Source organism: Rhipicephalus microplus, chromosome 3 (genome assembly GCF_043290135.1).
Source record: "Rhipicephalus microplus isolate Deutch F79 chromosome 3, USDA_Rmic, whole genome shotgun sequence".
Classification (NCBI taxonomy): Eukaryota; Metazoa; Arthropoda; class Arachnida; order Ixodida; family Ixodidae; genus Rhipicephalus; species Rhipicephalus microplus.
In genome coordinates this window covers 27,427,148-27,444,379 of record NC_134702.1, presented here as the reverse complement: position 1 = coordinate 27,444,379, position 17,232 = coordinate 27,427,148, and the positions used below count along the sequence as shown (strand labels likewise).

General features: G+C 46.8%; 1 protein-coding gene and 1 non-coding gene across 2 annotated transcripts; both read right to left on the bottom strand.

Annotated features, from left to right (window-relative positions):
* Positions 1-216: 216 nt before the first annotated feature.
* TRNAS-GCU (transfer RNA serine (anticodon GCU)) lies at positions 217-288 on the bottom strand. The gene has a single exon. It is a non-coding gene; the product is annotated as a tRNA-Ser (tRNA).
* Positions 289-5,961: 5,673 nt separating this feature from the next.
* Positions 5,962-9,367, bottom strand: LOC142802747 (uncharacterized). Its single transcript, XM_075887777.1, has 5 exons — positions 9,150-9,367; positions 8,635-8,745; positions 7,658-7,849; positions 7,063-7,188; positions 5,962-6,259 (listed from the first exon to the last, which is right to left on the bottom strand). The coding sequence occupies exons 1-5, from the start codon at positions 9,220-9,222 to the stop codon at positions 6,105-6,107; spliced, it is 657 nt and encodes a 218-aa protein (XP_075743892.1). The 5' UTR covers positions 9,223-9,367; the 3' UTR covers positions 5,962-6,104.
* Positions 9,368-17,232: the final 7,865 nt, after the last annotated feature.

Here is a 17,232-nt window from a genome sequence, read left to right as displayed (position 1 = left end):
TTCCTGCCGAAACGAGGCTTTCTGCTCTCCCATAGTAGAGTACGAAGTATTCTGATTGATTGATTTGTGGGGTTTAACGTCCCAAAACCACCATTTGATTATGAGAGACGCTGTAGTGGAGGGCTCCGGAAATTTTGACCACCTGGAGTTCTTTAACGTGCACCCAAATCTGAGCACACGGGCCTACAACATTTCCGCCTCCATCGGAAATGCAGCCGCCGCAGCCGGGATTTGAACCCGCGACTTGCGGTCAGCAGCCGAATACCTTAGCCACTAGACCACCGCGGCGGGGCAGTACGAAGTATTCAAAATTGTTGAACGCTTCTTCTAAATACTCTAACCTGTCGCTTCGTATTCACGTAGCGGGGATGACTTTCCGCTGTCCCATAGTAGAATACCAAATACTCTGAATGGTTAAACAATTTTTTATATACATACAAAATGCAAGTAAGTTAGTTGTGAATGTTATCAATAATGTAGTGTGTGTTGTGCGAGCCGGGACATCCCTAAACTATATCATAGTAGACTACATTGTAATCTAAATCGTCTAACCTTTGGTCTACACCAAGCTTCTTTCTTAGTTTTACGGGAAGGTTAATGCTTTCTTCAAAGTAGAGTACATGGTGCTTTGAATTGTCTGAAATTTGTTTTAAACATGCGTCTTGCTGGGTTTGCATGCCTGTGGTGGAAATCGTTGCGCATAAAAAACGAAAATCTTGGCAGCAACACAGCGACTTCATAGGAAGAATTTCACAGTTGTTTCTTTTCACGTCAACCCGTATTCATGTTCATGTAGATGAAGTCTGTTTTGTTTTGGCATGACGTGCAAGTTTTTTTTTCTTTTCTGTGCCATGAGAGCTTGTCAGCTTATTCCCAAGGATCTGCGGAAACGGACAACACGAAGCGGCTGCGGTAGAAAAACATACCGAAACGTTCTCTATATGTGCCACAGGAGTGGTGTGAGGATGACGATGTTGATGATGACAATCTTGATGTTGAATTGATGACCATAACGAAGACGACGACGACGATAACGACGATGACGACGACGACGACGACGACGACGATGATGATTGTGGTGGTGGCGGTGAAAGATTTATCTTGGTCCAGGAGTGGTGTACTTTTTTGTATAGTCTGCTCTTTAAATATAGTTTCAGATTCAAAATTACACATACAGGATTGCTTCGTGTATAAAGTCAAGTATCACGCTCACGTGCGGACTTTCGTACCGGGAAACAAACATGACACTGCGTACATGAACGCGTATGGGATCATACTGTGTCGATTACAAGAACAGGAGGAGTGAACTTCCCACACAATGCAGCTCGTGCATGTGTACGAGGCAATTATTAAAACGCTGGCAATTCTAGGCAGAAACAAACAGACATTTGGGCACGTCAGCTGTCAGAAGCTCTTTATATAAAAGAAGTGGTCGACAACTGCGTAAGTGATATTTCCGTTACTCTGTGTAGGACAGAAAGAAGCTGTGCGCAGCTTTTGCTGACGTGAGATAAGTTTGAGGTGCGTTTCCTATTTTTCCTAACCCCTCTTCCTATTTTTAGGGAAGTGGGAAAAGTGCATATAAGCAGCAATCAACTCAATAAAGCCAGTTTATAGTTCACGATCTCTCCATCACCGTTTTTCATCCTGTGTCCGTCTGAGTAAATGCTCAATGGCTCCCACCACAAGCACTTTTTATGTAAATCCGCACGCAAACACAAACATCAGCGTCCCACACAACTGTAATTTATCATCATATTCTGTGGATACCTTACTTACATGAAGCCTAGCCTTTAAAAAAACAGAATGCAGCTTACATTTAACGCTCCTAAAAAATTAAACAAGCCATTTGGATCAAGCATGGAGAGATTTGTGGCGTAAGAGCCGTAAAACCTCGCCAGAAAGGAATGAATGGCATCCTGCTTCAACTCCGGGGGATCGACGCGTGTGACGAAGAATTTTTTTTTCAGGGAAGTATCTCTAGTACCCTGGTTTGGTTTTGGAGCTTAGAATCAAGCTCCTTCACTCCATATTGCTTTTGACCAAGCTTTCGACTGCTTGAACGTAGAAAGATTTCATTTCATTAAATAAACGAATTTTTCCTGTAGAAATACCGGCCTTCACAGGGCGAGTAGTGAGAACTACAAATTATAAGAAGTATGTTAAGATAACATTGATTGAATTCACCTTTGGATACACAGGTCACATGAAAGCAGACTGGGGAGGGGAAAAGAAGAAGGTAGTGAGCGTGTTGTTTTAAAGGCTTAGCTCCTAATGCTTTTTTTAACGTCCTTGGTTCATGAATATCCTGCCGGAAACCTTTTTTGAAACGCAATGTTCGCAAACTCACACATTCTTTTTGCACTGACAATACTTATATGTCTTGGATAAGTGCACACTAAGTACGAACCTCATAACTTTGTCACATATCTACATATGTACAATTGTAACCACGTCTGTATTACACCGTGATGTGGCAGCAGCCGCATATTTGCTTTGAAAAATTCCCGAGCCACGCAGAAACATTCTTCCTACTTATCCTTACATCTACAAGTGTACTGTTTCAAACAAAAACCCTTTATTCGAAAAAGTACCGTCTAAATGTTTCCTATAAATTCTCCTCGAGTATAAATCTTCCTAAATCCTTGCCATACTAATAGCAGTCACAAGCTCAACTATTTAATACCAACAGTTATCTCGGCACTAAAAATTCATCCAGAAAAGAAAACAAAGGAACATTTAGACAGAATGCGTGCTCTCCATCGAGAAGTAGGAGTTACGAAAAGCCTTATATAGCCCACTCTACCGCTGGTACTGATGTAGATGTAGATCCTAAACTCGTAGCTGACACTCAACTTGGGGGATCAGCCAAGAATCGGGTAGCTTAACAAAAAAAGCGAATGTATATATTTAAATACTGGCGAAAAGAAAATTTACTGATTTCTCTAGACAGCATTTTTTTTTTGTCTCGCTGCTGTTCATTCAGTCTTGCATAAACTGGAAACAACACAAGACCTAATGAAACTACTGCTACATTTGCCCCGAAGAAATTTATACATAACAGCTTTTCGCCATCATCCCTCTTCCACCAAGCGTCAGCTTTTTGTCGGCCTCTCATCACGTTTACTGACACTGCAAGATGTGCTTCCTCTATCCTCCCGCATGACCATAGTCCTAACGACCTACGCGTTCATCTGGCATCGTCTTTGATGGCACGACAAGATGCTTCGTTGCAAGGCGTTGCACGTTCACACTACCCTCACATCTATCGAAAAGGCTCCCGGCGTCCCATTAGGCGTGCAATGAGCCGAGTCGGGCCACGTACGCGTAAGCATGCAGGCTGAGTTTCTGCCCCTCTGGTGCCTTGTCGTAAGGAATGACCATGACGACGAGAGCAGGAACTGTCCGTGACGCATTACACGAAACTGCACTCGACACTTACGCACTCATAGACTACCCACAATGTTTAGCTTCCGGTGAACGCTTCCGCTGCCTATTTCTGCGAATCCGGTTTCCTGCGCATTACTACCGGGGAAACATTGCTCCTTTTCTGTGAGGTCACGTGACAACCCTTACTTTTACTACCATATCTCTTGTTTCCGCTTATTCGTTATTTTTATGGCCCTTGCTTCCACACATCCATACCAGGCGGTTAGATGAGGTTTCCGTTTCCTTTTTTTTTTCACTGTAGGGACCAATCTTCATTAGCAGTATAGTGTTATAGTACCGTGACAGAAAGATTGTGCCTGAACTTGGGCGCCGAAATTCAGATAACGCTGATTGCCTCTTCATCATTCGATCCTGACACGGCACCAACCACATGTTTCATTCATGTATCACCTTCAGGTACGATTCTGAACAGGAAAGGTAACATTATCAGCTGCTACACGCCTTTCCAATTGATGCAGTCAGGCATGTACGCGGCACTTTTCCAAGTAGCACGAATGTGGCAGTGTGCCGGTACACTTTGCTTAACTTACTTAAAGAACCCACATCCCTCATTTCACGCTGTCAGTACATTATTCCATTTGCTTGTTGGCGCACAAGAAATGAAGCGTTCTGTATCAGCCAATGCACACAGAATGTAAACTAAGAAGAATGGTACGGGCTCAATGTATAAAATTTAAATAAATCCTCTACATTAAATAATGCAGTATGCAGCATTGACGCGTGATAAGAAAATGCGACGGTGCCCCTAATATTAATGCACGCGTGCGCGCGCCCATGTGTGCGTCGGCACCGGTCGGCACGGAATCCAGCGAGCGAATCGACATTAATGAGGGCACATTCTGCTCGCGCTCACATATATAGTATTTTGAGCGAAACACAAGGGGGAAGGAACGGCTTACCGACATTCCGCCATATAGTTATGTTTGGATTTATAAGCAAATTTTGGATAGTTTTGATTGTTAAAGCAGCGATTCTCAACCGGCTTTTGCTAGTAAAATCGGGTATGTAAGCGACGGGTATAGATTCATATTTGCAAGGTGTTTCAGCGGGTGAACAAAGGAAAAAAGGACAGGGTAGCACTCTTTCTGTCTACCCTGTCCTTTTTTCCTTTGTTCGCGTGCTGAAACACCTTGCAAATATGAATACGCACCAACTAGCCCAAGCTTCTACTCTTGTGGTTATAGGTTGTCAGGATGAAGAAAAAAATTCATACCATTCGACAGAATGCAAAAAAAGAAACGCCAGGCCTGCACGGAAGGTGCAGCACAGTCACTGGGAAAGCAAGAACAGCGGCCTTTCAGAGCCTTTTCTACACTCATTGAGTAACTGCTGCAAACACACTTGCTGGGTACCCACTACGGCATAAATAATTTTTGGATAGTAGGCCGGCATTCACTATGCTATCCTTCGTCATTCTTCTGAGAAGCGTGATATCCGCTGAACACTCAAAATTTTGCGTTAATTGTACATTCAGTAGCTCACGACGATGAAGTATTATGTCTGAAGTGGGTATGCGCCAAAGTTATTAGGTGATCGAAAACGAGCTTTTGTAAGGGGTTGGAGCATTGGACGACCCACTCGTTAGGCTATTCGCGTTGTGGGACGCCTGGTTGTTCCTTTGCTGTTCTAAAACACGTCATTACTCATATCACCGCAGTTCCTTTCCCGACATCAAGCCTGCCTAAGGGAAGTTGGCGAGGGAGTCCCAAGGACCGGCGTGGCTCGGTGGTAGAATACTGGGCTGGCACGACGCGGAACCGAGTTCAAGCCACACTGTGTCCTTGGTACAAGGTTTTTTTTTCTTTATTTCGTATAACATTAGACACCGGCGGCGGCGGCGGACAACTACGGCGCCGCGGCTGATTCGAGTGTTTATCTCTTTACAGCTTTCGGTGTAAAACAAATCGCAGCATATTCACGGAGTGAATAATGATGAGTGCGGCGAAGCATCCATCAGTCCGTCCACGCTTCTGTGTGTTCGTTCGTTCTTGCTTCCATCCGTGCATTTGCCCCGGCATTCGTCCATGTGTTCATCCGTGCGTCAGACGATGGACGCGGATGATTCACGGTTTACCGATAAAACTCTCCGAAGCTTCGCCCCAATCATTAACGTTGCCTCAGTGGATATGCTGTGAGGGGGTTATACATGCATACGTACAGGTGACGACCGACCCACGCTTTGAGAAGCAAAACTTGCCCAGAAAATGCTTACGCTTCGCCTTATCAAAGGCGGAACGTGATAACGTTATCTGCCCCTGTGAACATCGTCATCAACCATTTTGTAAGGAAGGGAACGTTTGTGGATATTTAATGAAGTAGTCCGCCTTTAACATTTGAACAGCCTAGTGCAGTGATTGCGCAGCTGGAGCACAGTGAAGAATTTTAAATGTCATCTTGTTCTTGTTCACCTGTTGCCTGTGGCGCATTCCCACTTTGGGGGAAAGTCATCTGGGTAGCGAATAGCCGACGACCAATATCAGTTCATCAATTTATTATTAATGTTCCCATGGAAATGCATAACTTTGACAGGATGTTACAAGAGTGCTAGCAGTCGTGCATAAGAGAGCTTGCATCCATAAGAGAGCTAGAGAGAAGGCAAGAAAAAAGAGGAAGGCCGGGAGGTTAACCAGGAGGTGTTGAAAGCAGGGTGGTGGCTACCGCTCGACGTTGGTGGAGAAGTGCTTGCAGACGTTAAGGCTCTTCACTGAGCAGGCCGCTATGGCAAAGCAAGCTTCGTTGAGGGGTGCCACTTCTCGCCAGCTGTCAGAGTTCGGGCAGTAGCGCTCCACCTCCGCTATGATGTTCGTGCCTGAGGTTAGCCGGAAGTAGATAAGAGGAGTCAGTAGTTTTATGCAAAGCAAAGGGGCTTCAGAGAGGCATGCTGGATATATGCATCTGCAGTGGTGATAGCGCAGCAGTAGTAGTACTAATACTAGTAGCAATAGCAATAGTAATAACAATAGTAATAGTACTAATAATATTAGTAGTATACAGTTGTACTGAATACTGTGGAAACTAGTGTAATCCTATTTATTGTAAACCTATTTAACACGAGGAAACTGTAAATTGGAAATTTCAAGGTTTCTTTCGTGAATATAGATGAAAATGGTCTTACGGCTTGTGAAGTGCCTATCTTGATTTCTGTTTAGCGTGATAACCTGGTCTCGCTTTACTCCGTTCTTTGAGCACGCAACTTTCCTGCAAATTTCACAGCGTGCCACCCACCCATATCTACTGAATAACTGATTTCAGCCTTGCACTTGCCCTAAAGCGCACGGACGCGGCCGTACCAGCGCGCCAATCGTGTATAGTGAGCTACCGAAGGCCGACGAGTCAGCCGTGAAGGCTTCGCATAGTCCCTTGACAGCAGCGGCGACGCTCCGAGAGAGCGCAGCTGCGACGCCCGTCCAGAGACAACCGCTTAGCTGAACGTCACACCTGCCACGCTTGCGCTCCGGTGGCTCGAGCTCATTGCCCCACGATAAATGAGCTTGCGAGAAGTGGGATCGTAGAGCTTTCGTGTTAGTGTACCATGGTATATATGGTGGTCTCGATGAACACAGCGACAAAATAAGACCGAGTAGTCCGTGACACAGCAAAGACACTACTCACCATCGTATCCACCGATGATGTACAGATTGCCGTTGAAAATTGCTGTGGCGAAGCTGCTGCGGCATCTCCTAATGGGGTTCATCTGATGCCACGTAAGCGGCTCTTCTCCATCTCCACTGCACAGAACTATGAACGGGATACAAAAAACAATATGGAAATCCGTAAATTACTTTTGTAGCGCGAGTGCTATAGCGGAAACAGTCGAGAGTAATAGCTGAGCAGCTGAGCGGGCCCAGCAGAGGGGAGGAGGGGCCATTGGAGCGCCAAACCACGGCCGCTGGATAAGGTTTTTTTTATCCGTGGCAAAACAAAAGGACGAATAAAATAGACAAACGAATACTCTGCATGTTTGAGCGGAAAAAAGACAATTGCACAAGTATGAACGCTGAACCGTGAGCAATATTGGCGGGCGCTTCGGATGGGGTCCGCCGTTCGGAGTATCGCTTGGCCACTTTGCTGCCGTTTAGGGTACCGTTAAAGGTGGGCAAACGAATATACAGAGAAAGACAGACAGACTAAATTTTTTGCGTTGAAGGCCTCCAAGAAAGACTACCATGTTTGAAACAAAGAAACCTTTGATGCTCGATCAGCATACCCGATTGTAGACGTCGGCGCCCATTGTATCCACCGATGACGTAAATGCGGCCATCGAATACCACCATCTGATGACAGCAGCGGGGACTTGGCAGCCTCTTCACCACGCACCACGTGTCCTGGGAGGGCGTGTACACTTCCACACTGGCATGCACCTTCTGACAATTCACTCCACCACTCACGTATATTCGCCCTGTGAAAAATGGAGTTAGCATTATAGGTAAAAAAGAATCTCTGCTGAAGCAATCAATATAAGTTGTGTCACAGTGCTTGTGCTTTACGACATATTACGCTATTACACGGTACCTTCAATGTTAGCATAGATTTGATATGAAGGGTTTAGAACAGAAATAGAAGGCAGTGACAATTGCTCGGCATCACCGTCGACCAGCGGCTACAACGAGTTGGGCGCAGGTGCAGTACACGCTCTCACTATTTTTTTTTTTTTTCCTTCGTCTGCCGCACCCAGCAAACCAGACAGCCGTTTTCGCATGCGTGATTTGAGTCACCACGAAGCGAGCATCTCACACGCGAAAAGAGCATTGCGCACGATGCTTACTACGATACGCTTGCGCTAAACTCGTCGCAACTTCACTGCTCCAGGCAAGAGTCATTTTTCTTTTCGATTCCTTCTACAGTATCGTCCTTTATGAAAGGAAACATGCGAGCGCGTGGCCTGTGCTCTGCGGCGGCTGCCTACAGCACCATCAACTGAGATCCAAATAAAATAAAACATGCCCGCTTTTGCCAACATACATTGCCAAACAAGATAACAAGTCATGGCCGGTGGACCAGCGCTTAGACTACGCTGCCGCTCCGTTCCCTAAACACCACCAAAAGCGGACATGCTTTTTTTGAGCTCTCAGTTGATGGTGCTTTGGGAAGCCGCCGAAGAGCGCCGGTCACTTGCTCGCGTGTTTCTTTTCATAAAAAAACGGCAGTGTACATTTTTGGCAGCACTGCATTGTCGTAACTTGCCTTTAAAAGCACAAGCGCTTCCGTTACTTCGCTGTCTCGTCATGGCGCGCACCAAGGTCCATTGGTTGGAGCTGGGGCTGTAGCGCTCCACAGAGGCGATGCACCCACCGGCTGCATTACAAAAGACCGTAATTACTAATACTTACTTGTCTTACACAACATTCTTTGCGTTTCTGAGTATGTCCTTTCATGCAGACACTTGAAACCGGAGCCAATGTCAGCGGCTCCCATAGCAGTCTTGCAAAAAAGCCAAGGCAATAGACGAACGTTCCAATACCCGACAAGAGGCACCTCGGCTGTTTAACTAGGCCGCAAGACCTCGCGAGCCTGTGTCAGCCTTACGAAAGTCCGAGGTAAGGTGCTAATTACGGCCAGGACACAGATACCAAAGATCTGGGTGCCTGGATAGAGCAGAGCAGATCTTTAGGCAGGAGTTGAGTAAGAGATCACACTCACTCACCACACGCACTCTTTTACTAACAGTGCACACACTACGTTTCGCGGGTGCCACGTACCGTTGCAGCCTCCGATGGCGTACACGTAGTCTTCTAGTGCGACAACGGAGACGTAGCCTCTTGCGATTTTCATGGTTGAACAGCTCTGCCACGTGCAGCTCTCGAAGTCAAAGCAGTCACAGGAGCGCAAAAACGAGTTCTCCCGCACTCCACCCACCACGTACAGCCGATTCTGCAGCAATGCTATGCCGTGGTATGCCCTGCCGAATAAACACGCGTCTTCCTATTATGGCTATCTCGCATAACGTGTCCTTTCAAAATAAAAAAGAAACATTCGATGGACATGCCCCTTTTGTGCAATAAATTAGGTTTAGGACACTTGTAAAGCGAGATTGAATCAAGTTATAAAAAATTACTATCCACGTGACTACATCAAACACTTCGAAAATGCCCAGCTTGAAGTGTTAATCGCGCAAAAGTTCTATTCACAGTTAAACGTTTACGAGTGTCGCAGGCCTGAAAAGCGTCACGGCAATTTTAATACATACTTTGAAGTTTGATCATTCGGGACTGCACTCCAGATCATCGCGTTTGAGAGGCTACGCTATCTGGCCTCCATATTCGGAAGGTTCACCATAGGTGCCAGAATTAAGAGAACACAAGAACCTAAATTTGCAGTGTCTATCAAAAAAGAAGGAGCAGCAGTTCAAACGCCGCAAGTTGGAATCTACATTATGCGAAGCTCTTACAAGTTGTCAGCGATTATTACTGATCGAGCTTGTCTCAAAGACGTTCTCGTAACAAAACTATCCCATGAAAGGATATAGAAAAAGTAGACGGGGTTTTAAGAACCGGAAGTGGAGACCATAGTGAACTAATAGACCACCGCGCAAATACGGAAAACACTGCGCAGCATCTTACTGGCGTCTTTTCGATGACCGACGTAGCATCAGAAAATGTTTTATGGAAACCGACATGAAACGCTTTTGTGTTGAAACAGTGTCCGCGGGTGCTGCTTCTTCTGGCCGGCCTCAAAATTTTAGAATAATCAGATTTGTGGCTGCTCTAGGGTGAAATAATGTTGATGCGTAACGTGCGTACGCCAAGCTTGCCTGGGTTTGAATCCTTGCATGCGATTCATGAGCCACCGTCCAGCCCTGGGGTCGTACGTCTCGACGGTATCACGCTCACCGCATTCATTGACGCCGCCCACCACGAAGAGCATCTGGTATGGCATGCGCGGCAGCCAGCGCTCGAGGTTTCGCACTACGCCGCAGCTCCCGCAAGGAACCTGAGTGGGTGGTCCTGCTGCGGGAAAATGTTTATTTGTTATCGTTAGCAGAAGATTATTAACCACATATTCAAAAAAAGCTTAGATTATTTTGCATGATGTTAACAAAAGTACCCCTTTCGTCGCGAAAAGTAGCGACAAGGGTTGTTTGCAATACCGCAGCGCTTGCACTCCAGCCGTTTGAAGAAAGACACTTTATGTCGGAAGAACAAAACTTGGGCTAATCGGGGCTGGTCTCGCACATAAACACACTTGTTTCTGCTTCACTACAGTACACTTTCAGTCAGGTGCCAGATAACGAACGTCATATAGGCGGCGCACTCCTGCGTTATGTATAATATCCTGTATATAGGAAGCCCATCAATAAAAAATACCCGTGACAGCCCCGCGGCGCGGAAGTAACGCCTACAGCTAGTAAGAGTGGGCGCAAGAAGGAAGAAAAAAAGAAAAAGAGGGAGAGCCACCACTCTGCCACGCCAGCGTGGTGCCAGGGGCTGGCACCAACTTACGCAGAACCATTCAGCGATAAGCACGAACGCGGGAAAAAAGAAGTGCCCCCCCCCCCTCCTGCCACCACGTTGCCAGCTCGGCGCCCGGCCAGCATCACGTTCACTGTCGCCTGCATGCCGTGGCATTTGTGCATCGCTGTTTCGTGCCGCTGTATTGTGATGGTCGTTTTTCTATATGATAGTCTGGGGCGGATACATTTTTCAGTGCCTTACGGCTCACTTTATTGAAGATATCATACCTCCATGCATTTCAGCAAACAGTGGGATGTGTAGTCCCAGTGTAACTTTTTTATTTATTTCTCAATAAAAGTGTACAAACAACTATTCGTTCACGGGGAACCACTAAAGCGACGCACGAACACAAGTTAAATGTTCTTGCGGATAAGCGCACCACGAACCGAAGTCGGAGCCGAAAGTGCTCACCGGGGTTCTCTCGAGTTCATGAAGCCTAACTAGTCACTGATCAAATGCATGCGCAAACAAATGTATATGGCACAAAAACAGTTCAAGGTTCCGTTGATGGTTTGCAAAAAGCTGCTTGCTAGATATATACCTCCACAAAATAACTCGGCTGCATGCGTTCCCGAGTTCGATTCCAGAGCTGAATGTGCTTTGCAAGTTAATCTCGTTCAAGGTTTGACAAACACCTTGAACGATTGCAAATGGTCTTCCAGGCCATATGGGCCGCAGGCCTGACGCTCAAGGCGGATAAATATCACTTCTGCTTTGAGGAATTACAGTTTCTTGGCCAAGTCGTCAGTTACGCAGGAGTTCGTCGCGATCCCGAGAAAGTTGCCGCGGTCACACAGTTTTCAACACCATCAGATAAAAAGGCAGTCAGGCGTCTTCTGGGTCTCTGTGCATATTATCGGTGGTTAATTCCAGATTTTTCTCGCATTGCGTCGCCTTTAACTCGTCTCACGAGGGATGACGTTGCATTTGTTTAGGGCGACGAACAGGAAGCTGCTTTCGATGACTTGCGGACAGGTCTACACAAGACCCCCGTGCTTGCCCATTTTGACGAGACAGCCCCTACATTGCTCCATACTGACGCAAGCAATGTTGGCCTCAGAGATGTGCTTGTGCAGAGCCAGGACGACGAGGAAAGATTGATCGCTTACACAAGCAGAACTCTTGTCACGCACAGAAGCAAATTACTCGACCACAAAAAAGGAATGCCTCGCCGTTGTGTGGGCAGTTATGAAATTTCGCCCATACTTGTATGGCTGCCCATTCAAGGTTATCAGTGACCACCACCCGTTGTGTTGGTTAACAAGTCTGAACGATCCTTCCGGGCGATTGGCACGCTGGAGCCTTAGACTACAGGAATTTGATATAACGATGGTGTTTAAATCGGGAAGATGACACAAGGACGCAGACTTCCTGTCTATATCACCAACAGAGTTGGCTGCTTCTTTTGATGAAGAGACAGCGTTCCTTGGAATCCTCGACGCGTCAACCATCGCAGATCCCCAGCATGACGATCCTGGGCTACTTGGCTTGATTATTTATATAGGACGAAGCCAAAATGTTTCCAAAGCCTTTGCAAGAGGACTATCGTCGTTATGTCTGCGAAACAATGTCTTTTACGAAATGAACTTCTCGTCAGACGGGTCCACCTACCTGCTTATCGTCCCTACCACTCTTCATTCTGAGGTACTGTAAGCGTGTCACAACGAGGTCATATATGGATATTTAGGCTACACGCGCACACTGGGCAGAGTTCGAGGGAGGTATTACTGGCCTAGAATCACCGCTGCCATGAAGCATCATGTTCGGACCTGCCTCGATTGCCAGCGGCACAAGTTGCCTCCGACGAAACCAGCCGGTTTGCTACACCCTGTCTAGATCCCGACAACGTCATTTGATCAGATCGGAACGGACCTTTTGGGCCCACTTCCCATCTCTAGTGTGGGTTAACACTGGGATATAGTGGCGACCGACTACCTTACTCGCTACGCCGAGACAAAAGCCATCCAGAGAGGCACAGCAGAGGAGGTGTCCCGGTTGTTCATAGAGGACATTGTGCTGAGACACGGTGCGCCGTCGAGCGTGATAACAGATCGCGGAACCACATTCACGGCCACGCTTTTAGATCAAGTGTTGGTGCTCAGCGGTACTATTCATCGCAAGTCGACAGCTTACCATCCACAAACCAACGGGTTGACCGAGCGGCTCAACAAAACTGTGGAAACATGCTTTCAATGTATGTGGACATCGAACACAAAAACAAAAACTCGGATGAGATTCTCTGTTACATAGCGTTTGCATCATCACCATCATCATCATCATCATCATCATCATCATCATCATCATAAGCCTGAGTACGTCCACTGCAGGACAAAGGCCTCTCCCATGTTCCACCAGTCAACTCGGTTTTGTGCTTGCTGCTGCCAATTTATACCCACAAACTTTTAATCTCATCTGCCCACCTAACCTTCTGTCTCGCCCTAACCCGCTTGCCTTCTCTGAGAATCCAGTTAGTTACCCTTAATGACCAGCGGTTATCCTGTCTACGTGCTACATGCCCGGGATATGTACATTTCCTCTTCTTGATTTCAACTATGATATCCTTAACTCCCGTTTGTTTCCTAATCCACTCTGCTTTCTTCTTGTCTTTTAAGGTTACACCTATCATTTTTCTCTGCATTGCTCACTGCATCGTCCACAATTTAAGCTGAACCCTCTTTGTAAGTCTCCAGGTTTCCGCTCCATAGCAAAGTGCCAGCAAGATGCAGCTGTTATATACCTTCCTCTTGAGGGATAGTGGCAACCTACCTGTCTTGATTTGAGAGTGCTTGCCAAATGTGCTCCACCCCATTCTTATTTTTCTATTTACTTCATTCTTGTGGTTCGGCTCCGCGGTTATTACCTGCCCTAAGTAGACATAGTCTTTTACAACTTGAAGTGCACTACTACCTATCTCGAAGCGCTGCTCTCTTCCGAGGTTGTTGTACCTTACTTTCGTTTTCTGCAGATTAATTTTAAGACCCACCTTTCTGCTCTCCTTGTCTAACTCCGTAATCATGAGTTGCAATTCGTCCCCTGAGTTACTCAGCAATGCAATGTCATCGGCGAAGCGCACGTTACTAAGGTACTCTCCACTAACTCTTATGCCTTACTGTTCCCATTCTAGGCCTCTGAAAACCTCCTGTAAGCAGGCGGTAAATAGCATTGGAGAGATTGTATCCCCACGTTTGCATACAATACTGCTAAACAAGAAACCACACGGATGACCCCATACATCATTGTTCACGAATGAGAAGTAAGAACGATGTTGGACGCGATGCTGCCACACGATTGCGATGACAACGAAGCGAGTGCTGACGCGTTTACTTAACGCGCAGAGAAAGCCAGGCCGCTTGCACGTCTGCGAATATACCAACAGCAAGAGTACGACACAGGTCGCTATAACCTACGTCATACACCTGTAGCATACGAAACTGGGGACATGGTATGGGTGTGGACGCCTGTACGAAGACGGGGACTATCCGAAAAATTGCTCAGAAGGTACTCGGACCTAACCGTGTGCTGCGACGACTTAGTGACGTTACCTACGAAGTCATCTGGGATATCCCAAACTGTACAAGGCGTCGCCAGCACCGACCTGAGCTTGTGCCCATAGTGCGCATTAAGCCATACGTCAGCCAGTGACTCTGCGATGTACCGTCGCTTGTATACAAAGTGACTTTATGCGCGAATCAATGACTCGGCTATAGCATCGGGGCGATGCTCGTTTTAGGAGAGGCAAATGCCGCGCTCGAAACAGACGGAGAACGAAGACGATGTGCGCGCAAACAGTCTTGTTAAAAGAGACACTGAAGAAGACGACGTGCTTTTCTTTAGGTCTCTTGCACTTGGCTCCTGCATAAAAACACACGCCGTCGGTTCTCGGACTCAATGTCTTGGTGATCTGCTTACGTTGAACCGCGACAATATGAATTAAAGATGCGATATGGTGGTACTTGGAGTGTTCACCAGATGTACGGGCGGACGTACGTGGCCAGTGGACGGACGATTCACGGTTTACTGATAGAATTTTTCTAAGCCTTGCCCCACTCATAATCATTCAACCCGATGATGTGCTGCGATTTTTTTGTTTAACGTGTTTTTTTTTACATCGTGCAATCGTGATTACGGACACCGGCGGCGGCGGTGGATAGCTACGGTTGGCACGTGAACCACGTTGTGATCTCAAGACAGCTTTCACTGTAAAAATTACGCAGCAGACGCAGCGAGCATAAATCACTTTGCAAATCATTCTCAATACGTCTGTTTATACGGCTAAATTCGCTTATACAAAACCACCGAAATCAATTCAGGGTTTCTTCAATACCATTTGTAGTGCAAGCTATTTTCGCTAATTCAGGCCCCGTCTTCCTACGTGCATCGGCACCAGCTGAAGCTGTCCATAGTTGTAAATGCTTGCATGTATGGAAGCTGTAAGAAGACATAACTTTGGGACTCACGCCTTGCGGGCGCACCCGCCGCTGTGACGTCAGCATTGTTGCCGTCACCACGGCCTTCGTCAGAAGGGGTCGCCACATGTGCGGGCAGACAGCAGCGGGCAGCGTACTGCAGCAGCATACGCGCACAGGGCGAGAACAGACAGGGGGCCCGCTGCTGAGCTTCCAACACAGCCGCGTTGTACGCGTCGATACCCGCCAGCGTCGGGCTCGAGTGGCAGCAGTCTGTCGGCTCCCTGCGAACAGTGATTGATTGATTGATTGATTGATTTGTGAGGTTTAACGTCCCAAAACCACCATATGATTATGAGAGACGCCGTAGTGGAGGACTCCGGAAATTTTGACCACCTGGGGTTCTTTAACGTGCACTCAAATCTGAGCACACGGGCCTCCGACATTTCCGCCTCCATCGGAAATGCAGCCGCCGCAGCCGGGATTTGAACCCGCGACCTGCGGGTCAGCAGCCGAGTACCTTAGCCACTAGACCACCGCGGCGGGGCTGCGAACAGTGACCCATTACTGTTGGATGGAATCCTCGCACTCCTATTGAAATCTGAATTATCGAAGTCAAACTATTTAAAGTAGCGTCGGAAGCGTTGTGCGGCATACTTACGCGCAGCAGTATAGCGTAAGCGCCGACTCTCTGATTAGGCTTTTCGATGAGACTCCGGCGGACAACGTTAGTAATATGATCATCATGAGCTTGTTATATAACGTCTGCAATAACAGCGCATCTGCTAATGATCTACAATTTACCCTGTATGGTGCGGACTGATTTTGTTTCAAATTCATCGCTCACCCCCCCCCCCCCCCTCCCATAACTCGGTGCCGCCTCTGCTACGTATTTCACCTCTTGAGTGTCTATTCCGTGACTCTGGACGTCGACTACAGGAGTGGCCAGTGTGGGGGAGGGGTTTAATCCTCTCCACTTCCGCCTGAAGTTGACATTTTGCATGCGACTACATACATGCAGCAGTCACCAGAAGCGGAATTCGTTGGGCTAGTTGGTCACGCATGTTCTTACATGACATGCGTGCCAGGATTGTCATGTTGGCACGTCATATATTTCATCATTAATTGAAGTCACGTAACACCAAATTTGGTATATGGGGAGCTGTTGACATGCGCAAGTTAACAACTGCAATCGAAATCAACGAATACTATAGCTGAATAGAGTTTTCGTGATAACCAGTAAAAATGTATGATCCTATATAGGTAAGACATTGCTACACTACTTCTCTCTTGGCTCACAGTTTATTTATAACGAATCTGGGTAGTTCTTAGTACTAACTGTTTAGGTTTAAGCCAGGAAAGCTGTGGTAATTGCATTAACCGTTCATACCCTTTTAATGCCATCTTCGACAAAGGCAACATATCTAAAAATTCTAGCGCATCCAGCGTACATTTACATGTTTCTAATCTCACTAATTAGTTTGTGTACTAAATAAACATCGGTATCAGTGAATGTCTCTGGTTTTGCGTGCCAGAACTACGATATGTTTTTCAGTCATGCTGCACTGAAGTGATTCAAAAATTTCATCCACCCGACATCCTTCTACGTGAACTCAATTCGGTTAACATCTCGCCTCCACAACACCGGACTGCTACTGTAGCGCGCTAGTGTGGACCAGAAGAATTCGACCAGAAGACGACGACGACAACGCACCAAGCACGAGATGGTTGCACCAGCTCTTGTTCGCATCTGACTAAATGGTTCCAGACGAAATATCCGTTTGTGGCCTCAAAGTGTCGACGTCTGTCTGTATTACTTGCACACTAGCATCATGGACGATCACCGTAACCACATTACCACCGAGGCTGCTAATTCATAATCAAGCCTTCTGTAGACACGAATAAACTCGCATCATTGAGAGCCT